At 37.4% G+C, this 11,621-nt stretch overlaps 1 protein-coding gene across 1 annotated transcript; it reads right to left on the minus strand.

The window, feature by feature from the left end:
- Positions 1-449: 449 nt before the first annotated feature.
- APELA (apelin receptor early endogenous ligand) lies at positions 450-7,877 on the minus strand. Its single transcript, XM_056554808.1, has 2 exons — positions 7,802-7,877; positions 450-538 (listed from the first exon to the last, which is right to left on the minus strand). The coding sequence occupies exons 1-2, from the start codon at positions 7,875-7,877 to the stop codon at positions 450-452; spliced, it is 165 nt and encodes a 54-aa protein (XP_056410783.1).
- Positions 7,878-11,621: the final 3,744 nt, after the last annotated feature.

Genomic DNA, 11,621 nt, shown 5'->3' on the forward strand with positions numbered 1-11,621 from the left:
CAAAATGTCCGACTTCAAAAAGGCCGCCATGGTCACCACCCATCTAGAAAAAGTTTCCCCCCTCACATATACTAATGTGCCACAAACAGGAAGTTAATATCACCAACCATTCCCATTTTATTAAGGTGTATCCATATAAATGGCCCACCCTGTACATTGACCTAATATTGACTTAGGTCAAGAAATGTAGAAGATTAGAAAGTCTGTTTCATTTGTCTCAATTTTGGCATATTAAAAATGCTGTTGTGTTGGAGAAAAAAAACCTGAATTGTGGAGACCTGTGTTTAACTTGACTTATAGTCAACAAACCAGATGAATATTAGGCAATGTTGATGAACAAAGATGATGTTATATAAGGGGATATTTATATATATGGTTTATGAGGTATAATGTAGTTATGTGAACAACTATAACCTTTTAGTGAGTGAACTATGTCTTATATAGATACCTCAGGGGAAGGGCACTCTGGAATGAAGAGGCATACACCTTTTCAGGAAACAGTTGTGTCTGTGGGGTCTTCTCCTTTGACCATGGTTTCCTAAAAAAAAAAAAAAAAAAGAAAGAAAGATATAGTAAAAAATATGAAAAAAACTAATTATTTAGGAAAAGATGAACTAATCTTGTAAATGTAATATTTTTGACACATCATGTGACTTTCCTGACTTCTATTTTGTACTTTGCAGTCATGTTATTTACAATTATAGAATGAATTGACCTAAAGTCTGCATTACTATATAATTATTTGGAATAATACCTTAAACTGTCTGTAATGCATAAAAGGAACACATAGTACAGACTTTTTTTTGTATTTTCCAGACTATCCTACACAAGGCCACTTATTGCATCAGTTTTTTGCATTTTACCAAAATCTTTTCTTACTATCTGAATGTAAGTAGAAAAACAGAAATGTAAGGCAACTGACTCCCTCTTTTACTGGCCAGCAACCAAGGGTTAAATAATCCAGAGGAAACTCTTTCAGATAGTATCCTCATTTACATTCTCTTGTTTAAAGCATTGTGGAGAGATTGCATTTGAACAAAAGATTTTTCCTTGGACAATTACCAGAATTTCTGCCCATTGCATAGAGAAGGTAGCAAGGAATGGGGGCAAAATGGTCACATCTGTGTGTGGTAATTGTGAGTGAAATCGAATGTTTACCTATAACCTTACACAGTGTTACAAATGAAATAGCTCATGCATGGTAAACTCATTTGTTCCACTTCTGGATCATTTCAAATGGCCAAGGTTGGACTTTTTGAGATTAGTGTAAACAGGTGCACTGTTGCCTGTCACCACCGGTCCTTGCATACATGACGCCATTTATATTCAACTAAAACTAGGATTGTGCTGCTAGTTCTTTAAATCCAAACCTATTATTTACATACGATCTATAGGGTAATAATCAGCTTGCAAAGTCTAAACAACTCATTACATGCAAGTCTAAAAATAGTAATGAGAGCTCTGTCCAAAAAGGACTTTTTCTAACAACTCATACCATATAAAAAGGCCATAAAATATCTTTTGTTTCAGTACAAGAATTCTTCTGATCTTTAAAGTGGAACTCCAATTATGCTCCAGCAGCAAGATATCTGTTTAAATCTCCCGGCAACTTTTTAGCCCTAGACTTGCCTAAGACTGTAGCGTTCAGAATATGGATTTGCCAGAAGTCCCATGCAAGTCTGTGGGACTATAAGTAAATCTGTATCCTGATCATTGTAGTCTTGGGCTACGAAGTTGCTGGGAGATTGAAACAGATATCCTACTGTCGGAGCGCGATCAGAGTTCCACATTAAGTTTAGCATATACCCTATAATAAAGGAAAATGTTAAAAGTAGATTTTTAGCCACTAGCCTTTGCTAATGGTGCACGGTGCTTGCTTATTTTTATATTAACTGTGCTTTCTATTATTATGCGACTGAACATTAACATCAGTGTAAATGGGTCTCCCATGAGACGGTCCTACCGCCAAAGTATTTTGGCAGCGGCCGCTATAAGGAATCTCCACTTGCGGAATTTTTCCTCAGTGTGAACGTACCCTTAAAAATTGGAGGTACTCTTTAAGGATTTTCCAAAATGTGATGCCCTTATGGGATGTCCCTCCTAAAGGTCTAAGGGATTGGCCATTAGGTTTCTTACCACCTGCACCCAGCTCCCCTTTTGTTGGGTTTTTATATAAATAAGCATTCCTTTCATATTTTATCTTTGTTTTATATCTCAGAAAATACCTATATTTTTTAAATAATATTATTCCTAAGGGTTATGGCAAATCAATTAGAAATGCCATCATTTTACACACTGATGTACCTGTTCTGTCTGACCTCCCATACTTCAGCAGTGAAGAATGACTGCGCACATATGGTTAACTTTCATCCAGAAACAGCAAACAGGGCAGAATTTTCTTTTGGCTAATATCAAATTGATATGTCATAAATATTAAACATGAAAAACCTTTTTTGAAGTTTTTTTTTGTTTCATGCATATACATTTTAATGACTCTTAAATGAGAAATCATATGGCTTTCCATACTCATACAGAACTTATTCTTATCAAAGCTGAGGATTTGCCACAGTTGTGTCCAGTTTGGGCAAATCTTGGATTTGACTAGGATCAGTTCTAGCAAGCTATAAGATATAAGAAGTATTAGTTCTGTGTGGGATTTGGCCTGTGGATGTCAACAAGGATGTTCCCATTCACTGGCAGAAGGCCAAACTGATGCCCGATGTTGTGCCTACAACAGGCTCTGAGGGGTGATGCATGGCACAGGGATTTTGTTTGGTGTTTCATGCACCACATCAAGCTCTGCACTAGGATATTCTTTTTGCCAAGTGTGTTCCTTTATGCAATTTAGATATGTTCTTATAGGGGATAGCTACTCTTTCTTATTTATTCTTAGGTTATGTTCACACAGTGGAATTTCCAAATGGAATTCAGCAGGAAAATATTCTGTTAGAAATTCCACTGCAGCAGAGTCCCATTGATTTCAATGGGATTCTGCTGCTCTGTGCACACAGCCGAATTTCCGTGGCAGATGTTTCCATCGATTCCAGCATCCACAGAAAGAATAGTCATGTCTATTCTTTCTGTGGCTTCCATTCGGTAATGCATTACTGTCTATGAGACTGCGCATTTCCAAGTGGTCTTAGGGCCCACCGGAACACTTGAATGTGCATAATGTCCGCCCGTATTTTCCAGGTAGACATTCCATACAGAAACAATCATGTGAACATAGCCTTACGGTGTTAATTTTCAGACCCCTGGACATGAGACAAGGAAAACCGTAATGACAACAGGAGTAAAGGCCACTTTGATACTCCAGAATCTGTTATACTAAATTAGGCCGTGTTCACAACACAGAATTTCCAAGTGAAATCAAGCTGAAAAATCTACTCGGAAATTCCGTTGCAGAAGAGTGACATAGCTTTCAATGGGATTCTGATTCTGGCCTCCACTGACAGAATTAAAGGGGTACGCCGGTGGAAAACATTTTGTTTTAAATCAACTGGTGCCAGATTTTGTAAATGACTTCTATTAAAAAATCTTTTTAGTAGCTGTATGCTACAAAGGAAATTCTTTTCTTTTTCAATTTCTTATTTGTGTTGTCCACAGTGCTCTCTGCTGACACCTGATGCCAGTATCAGAAACTGTCCAGAGCAGGAGAAAATCCCCATTGCAAGCCTATGCTGCTCTGGACAGTTCCGGACACGGACAGAGGTGTCAGCGGAGAGCACTGTGGACAAGACAAAAAATAAATTAAAAAAGAAAAGAATTTCCTCTGTAGCATACAGCTGCTAAAAAGTACTGGAAGGGTAAAGATTTTTTTTTAGTAGAAGTCATTTACAAATCTGTTTAACTTTCTGGCACCAGTTGATTTAAAAAAAAGATGTCAATTCTTTCAGTGGAATCTGCTTGTAAATGCTTTGCTGCCTATGGAGACGATGCCCTGCTGAGCGGTCATAGCACCAGCATGTAATGTCGATACGCACTATTTGCGAACATGGCCTTAAGGGGGTACTCCGGTGGAAAACTTATGATAAATGTGGGTCTCACCTCTAGGACCCACACCTATAAGATTAAGAGCCACCCAACCTACTCCAACCTGCATGCCATCGCTGGAGGTGACAGATAAGCAGAAACAGGCTTTTGTATGCAGGCTTTAGCTCCTCTATGGATATGCCATAACTGTAATGATGTAAATAACCTTTAAGCTAGCCATGCACATGAGATAATGTTCCTAACAGTGATTTTACACAAACCAAGCAGGGTGAGAGCAAGTTGGTAGATTTATCAAAACCTGTGCAGAGGAAAATTGACCAGTTGACCATAGCAACCAATCAGATTGCTTTGTTAAAAATTTACATAGGCTTCTAAAAAATAAAAGAAGCGATCTGATTGGTTGCTGGTCATCTTTTCCTCTGTGCAGATTTTGATAAATCTTCCCAAATAAGCTCAGCCAGGAAGGCTTATTCAATGTAAAAGGGCATTTATCTCCTGCAGGAACAAAGGATTGGACATGTTAAAAACCCTGATCCTTCTATCTCTTGGCATCTGATGTTGGAGACAAGTCAGTTGGCCACTCATACTTGCCTACTTGCCAGCTTATCCTACAGCCTACCACAAGTAGAAATAAAACAAAATTAGTTCATTATCTCTATATACCATAGATTTTTTTTAAATACCATTGGAAGTAGGTTTTCCAAAGGGTATGCATGCCTACAAATAGGTATTTTGGCACAGCACAAAACACTTGTACAATACAGAAGTTTCTTTATGCTAAACAATCTATGTTGTGTACCTATGGTTTATATTTGATATTATTCCACTTGCTATAATAGTCAACATTTCCATTGACTTGGGCAACCAACTATTTTTTGCTGATTGAATATGAATGTGTTTTAGATAATAAAGATCCTCCCTTTGGCCTTACAAAGGTGCAATAGATCTTTATTGACCAGGTGGAGTTGAGTACAGATACAGGGTCTTCTTTGAGCTGCTGATTTAAATCTATGTTGATCTCTTGCTATTGTGCTGGGCACCCGTCACCATTTGATATGCACTTAGATTCTACTGAACCTTTGTTAAGCAACAGACTGTACTCCATCCATCGTAGAGAACACTGTTGTAATCTTCTTCTATAACCTCCTTCCTCCATGCTCTTTATTTTGTTATGCAGAGTGTAGTCTTTGTACTAAGCCATTGCCTATATGGGAATATCACCAACATATAGTGAAGTGTAAAGCTTACACTCAATTTTATAATGTATATATACATGTGCTGTATGCTACAGTATTTACAAATATAGCAACACTGAATTTGTCATTTAACTGTTAAATTTGTGTACTAGTTCTATGGAAGACCACGGCACAGTATAACATCACAATGGTGTACTACACGTATCACTTATATCTGTATTATACATTATTGCTAAAGTGAATACTAGTCTAATTCTACAGTATGTGCTATGTAGTACTGGTATTGTACTGTGATTGTATCTCTCTTATGGGGTCCTAAAAAGTTACGTTTTCATTTCAGTTGTACTATTGACTTGCAAAACTAAATTATTCAATTTCGGAAAAGTACTAATGTAGCATTAATACATTTGTAGCTATGCAAGATATTACTGTAACAATCTGTTCAGACGGAACTACTTTGATTCGTGCATTGCTGCTTACATTATGAGGGGAATATATCAATCTGTTTAGACAATTTTTTTTTTGTCCAAATTTGTTCCAGGAAAAGTCGCAGGCTGACCCGGTGCGACTTTTCTGTGACATTTCATTTAGATTATTTACATGTCCAGACCATGAAGTGTTTTTAGTTTGATCACTTTGTGCAATGTGACTGAGTTATCATGTGCAACATTTTGTGAAAAGTCCCACGGGCCAGATTTAGAAGTTATCACATTGTAATTCAACCCTGCCCTTTATAACTCAATGCAACAATTGTATTAAGGTCTGTGTGACATTTAATACAATTGTCACACGGCCCACCAGTACTCTGTGACATTTAACCAGAGCAGTTCTGTGGTCATTCATCAAAGTCTGTGCGCCACTTGATAAATTTGGCGCACAGCCGATACTTTCACCGCAACTTTTTTGCTCTAAAGTAAACAAGAAGCAAATACAGATTTCTTAAATTCCCCTCTATGTGTGTTTGAGGTAGTCATTTGCTGTTAGCAATGGCTAAGGATGTTAGATACAGAACATTATTATGTCTATGTGCATTGGCTAATTACTCAGTACTTCTATGTAGTCTAGCCAAGGCAAGCCAACCTATTTATAAGACCAGTATTGGGATCTTCTAAACCTACATCTTAGATGAATGCATGAGGTTTTTTTCTTCTTCTTCTAGGGTTAAAAATGGGAGTCCTAAAAATACTTGTACAGAGAAAGAAATGTGTATAGGGGTATTTTCACACAATCCTACCAGCATCATGTTAATCTGCCACACAAGTTTTTCTCTCTACCAGGATATTCTACTCCTATACATTTCCCTTTGTATGTATACAATATATGACTGTTGTCCACAGTTATAGAGGAGTAAATGTTTAACTAAGATATATGTAGCCTAAATGATACAGGTTTAGAAGTACTTCACATTCCCTAAGCATTATCTAATATATCAGGTGTGCGGCTGCTCACTTACACAGGTAACTATTTAATCCTCTGACAGATGTTTTACCTTTATCACTATGGATAGATAGATAGCATGATGGATAGATAGATAGATAGATAAGAAAAAATCCAGCAGCACTCTGTGTTGAATGAAAAAAGTGGAGTTAGGCCTTATTCATAAAGTACAGTACACGACATTTCGACCGTCTCACACAGTCTTTGTCAAGACCATGTGAGACGGTCGAAACGTCTTGTACTGCATTTGATGAATAAAGCCTAACTCCACTATTTTAATTCAACACAGAGTGCTGCTGCATTTTTTCTTAGATTTTGGGGACCCTGCCTGGGTTGGACCAGCCTGCACCCGTAATTCATATGGGAGTGCGGTTCTCCTACAAGAATCTAGATAGATAGATATCCATCGGAAAAAGATCGCAGCACACAAAAAATCTTTTAAAAAAAAAACGTGTAGTGTTTATTCTATCCTCTTTCAAACAGTGCGACGTTTCCGCAGCCTCACGCCGCCTCGAAAAATGTGCCGTGAGGCTGCGGAAACGTTGCACTGTTTGAAAGAGGATGGAATAAACAGTACACTTTTTTTTAACAAATTTTTTTGTGTGCTGCGATCTTTTTCCGATGGATATACATGGGGTTCCCTGACCAGGAATCTGATGATGGCGTGCACCTAACTACAGACAGTATTGGAGAGGTTGTGCTGTTCTTTCTGGGACTTGAATTGATAGATAGATATATAGTTCCCAAACACCCATAGATATCACCATGTTGTAAACATAATGTTAAGCTATACAATACCATATTACATGTATACAGTCCAAAAAGATCATGCAGTGAAAATATGCAAAGCAGAACATAAAGTTAATAAAACTTTTTCTATATAAAACAAAGCAAAAAGAAAAAGTAGTAAAAATAGTGTGTGTGTGTATATATATATATATATATATATATATATATATAAAAGCTGGGAGCAAATGTGTATATATATATATATATATATATATATATATATATATATATATATAATCTAGATAAAACAGCTAACATCTGATAGTTCTAAGATTGATAAATTGATAACCGTACCATTAAATTGCATCAACAACTGAGGACTCTCAATTTGTATCTTTTTTATAAAAATAAAAAAATGGAGGAAAATAATAAAAGCATTTTCTTACCTTGTCTCTGTCCATGAATAAGAAGCAAACTCATCAGGATAATAAATAGAATGTGAAATAATTTCTGAAATTTCATTTTTCCTTTTGGGAATGGAAATCCCTGTGAGATGTCGAGGTGATGTATCAATTCCTTGAAGCTGCTCTCAACTAACTCAACTCACAGTGAGGTGGTTGCTGCCTAACCCTGCAAGGTTAATGATCACAGAAGACAAGGTTAAAGTGCCTCCCACTTTGCCTTTCCCTCTCAACAAGAATATGGCTCTTACTGCTGTTTCTCCTCTGGTTTGCCTAGATAAATACTGGTTCCAGAATAAAAGTAAACAGTAGCTTCTGCCAATGTATAGGGCTTAAGAAACAAAGAGAGGTCTTCTCTTTAAATACCACCCATCCAGGGAGACCTATGTAAAATAAGGCATGATGCTCTTACATTTGCAACTGTTTAAACTTTGCATCGCCCATATTGGTCCCATATGAAGCAAAGCAATGGAAACGACAGGAAGTCCCATCTATTGTCCCAACTTTGAAAGAATCCCGCAACACTCACTTGAAACCCCAAAATGCTTTGTGAGAAAACTTACTGCTCCAGTGATTTATCTTTACTGAAGTATCTGTAAAGTGGCACCCATTGAAAACCTGTGGACTGCTAAACGTAATCCCACAGCTCTGCGTGTTTGAATGGGAGTTGGGTGTAGCTGAATGGGGGATTCACTGACCCAATAATGGTGCGTTCCTTTTAGGTTGACATATTTCAACCAGCTTCAAAAAGAAACTATTTTGCACAACATCTTGGAAACTATCTCCTGACAACAAAGGTGAAGCAAGTGACGTTATTGGCGTATTCCGCTTTCACTTTGTCATATATCATCACAAGTGCATGTGTATGCTGTTTAGATGGCTCAAATGCAGGTGCTCCGTGTCTGTTTACACTGTTTTGTCCCCCACAGGACGTTGAAGTGGGCAGTGATTTAAAGGCAAATGGCCCTGCAGGCATTCACATTAAAATCTAGTAGGCTCCCAATGCTTTCAATAAAGAACACAATGGCTGTAAGGTTAGATACAATTTAATTATGACAACAACCTTGAACTTTTTGTGGTGCCCTTGGCAATTACGGGATATGGTCTCCATTTGCTTCACTCAGGAACCTCACAACCTACATTTGGGGGATTATAGGTCAGCAGATACCACACAGAGATATCTATAAAATATAGGCAACACAGAAAAAGCAAAGCTGCATTTCCCTGCAGTCTAGCCGTGCCTTAAACAGTTATGCCCGAGGCTCATATGTTAAATAGAGCCCTGAAGATGACCCAGAGGTACAGAATTGTACGCCTGTCTATACAGATCTTGATTTATACTCTACTTTCAAAGTCTTAGTCTTTCTTAGATTTGAGTGCGCCCTGGGCATTATTAGTGAGTATACTTTCAATTGTCACCCCATAAATTTACTCTTGGCTCCGCTTTTTGTTTGAAAAAACGTCTGGCCTTTTAAAAGCAAAGAAGGGAAAAGTAAAAATAAAAGTAAAACAAATAAAGTTAAATAAAACATAAGTGTACATAAAAAAGTAATTTTTTATATTTGATGGTGGTATTACCTGGCCATACACTTCCAACAGCTGTTGGCCAAACAGCTTTTTCTCCCAATCCACACATACACAAGCACATAGGGCATGACCAGCTGAATGAGGAGCAGGGGGTTAGCCGATGTCAAGCTCCTTCGCAGGTGGTTTATCTCTGCTAGAACAAAAGAATTGATTATGTTTACATCCAATGCGCAACCTTTTTCTCTCCCGACATCTATCACCTGGTAAGAGTTGGTTAGTCCCCGTACTCATTAGAAGGTTCACCGATTCTGCCAAAATTAGTGGGTTTAATATGGCAACCAGTAGACTTAAGTTGATGTTAATTGATAACAGATATATTTGCAGAACAATTTAAACCTACGTTTTTTAAGAAACTTTTGACATGTCATACTGAGACCCCCAACGATTACTTAGGTGAAGGAGTAGAGGACTGATGTGTCCTTTAACTTCTGTCTCATTAGAAAGTTATGCAAGTGATGTACTTGGGTTATAGAAAATCTCAAAGACTTTAATTAAATGTGTACACTGCCTACTGAAATTTCAATAGGTGAGGGTCTCTGCACTTGGACCCCTACCAATTAAATCGTATGACGTCAAAAGTTTTTACACTTTACACTTTATCTTCCCAGTTAACACATTAATGTGAGGGGTAGTGAATGTTCATGACAACTCTTGTGTAGCTCATTTTGGGGAGGAACAATAGAAGGAAATTCAACCTGTCAAATCTTTGTAAATGGAACAGGGAAAAGCAGGGGTAGGGTGTGAATACAGTAAGGCAAGGGGGTCTGACTGTTACTGTTACTGCCCCATGTAGCAATGGAACAGCAAAAAAAAAAAAAAAAGAGGCAGACACTTTAATTCTTGTCACTGGCACACAACTTTTAGGCTAAGGGAGGCAACAAGTTTGGCAGTTACAAAAATAATTACAGTTTACAGTCATTGATTGTTCTTAACCTCTTAATGACCACCGATACAATGTTTTACAGCCGTCATCAAGGATCCTTATTCTAACCCACTGTTTTTCCAATGAGACTAGAATAAGGTAGCACAGCTCTCCCGTGAAGGAATCGCAGGAGCTCAGCCATCAATATGATAGCCGGGCTCCTGCTATACCAGGAAGGAAAAAAACCTCTGGGTAGTTTAACCCTTCACATGCCATGGTCAAATCATGACCCCCTGCAGGGCCTCTCCAGCAGTAGCCCCAGCGATCCCTGGCCAAGAGAAGCTTTTCTCTGGTTTTATGGCAGCCAGGGGTTTTGTGAAGGTCCTCAGGCCTTGCTGTGCAGACACACTATGTATTAAAGAATGTATTAGAGTACTAGTGCAGTGTATTGTACCAACGATCTATTGATTGCTGACAGTTTTCTTGTGGGGCAGACATAAAACATTAAACATGCACATATATAGTATTGCCACATCTCTAACGACTTGAAAAATAAAATTATTTAATAATTTATTCCCCAAATTAAACACTGGGAAAAAAAAAAACAGAAAAGAAAATGATAAAATTTTTTGTATGTATTCCAAAATGGTATCAATAAAAACTACAAGATTTTCAGTAAAAAATGAGCCCTAACATAGCACAATCAGGCAAAAAAAAAAAAAAAAAAAGTTTGGGATCTTGTAGTAATATTAATTACTTTTTATGTCTTTAAAAACACCTCCTCCTCTGTAATCAAGCTATGGGCCTGACGAAGCACAGCTTGCGCGATACGGACCGTCGCCCAACCCACTCCCCCACCCCCCAGCTCCTGTCTGCTCTCCCGCACTCCACGAGAATGCCAAGATTTTCTTGATGCAATAAAGAAGATTTTCTCTATCAAAGACCGGGTGAGTGCTCCATTTTTCTATATCTCTGCATTTAATTATTTTAAAAATTTGTTATGGCAATGTAGTAAAAAAAGAAAAAAAAAACTATATAAATTTGGTATCACTGTAATTGTACTTACTTCAATGTTATTTTTGCCGTATGGTGATTGGTGTAAATTCAAAATTCAAAAAAGTTGCTTTTTTTTCCATTTGAACAGCAAAAAAATTAAGAAAAATTAACCAATACTATATGTAAACCCTAAAATGGGGGTATTAAGAAGCAATTTATCCCACAAAAAACATGCTCTCATATGGCTTTGTTGACGGGGAAAAAAAATTACAGCATTTGAAGGCAGAAATGGAAAGTAAAAAAAAAAAAATTGTTCGGACATTAAAGGAGAAGTCTCATGGTAAAAAATGTTTTCTATAA

The sequence above is a fragment of the Hyla sarda genome, chromosome 1 (genome assembly GCF_029499605.1).
Source record: "Hyla sarda isolate aHylSar1 chromosome 1, aHylSar1.hap1, whole genome shotgun sequence".
NCBI classification, from domain to species: Eukaryota; Metazoa; Chordata; class Amphibia; order Anura; family Hylidae; genus Hyla; species Hyla sarda.

What these genes read in the sequence shown, in the direction of transcription:
- APELA (XM_056554808.1), bottom strand. Translation starts at nt 7,877, where the DNA reads ATGAAATTTCAGAAATTATTTCACATTCTATTTATTATCCTGATGAGT. An exon ending in TATTCATGGACAGAGACAAG is followed by an intron (nt 539 to 7,801) that starts GTAAGAAAATGC and finishes TTTTTTTTTTAG; the next exon opens with GAAACCATGGTCAAAGGAGA.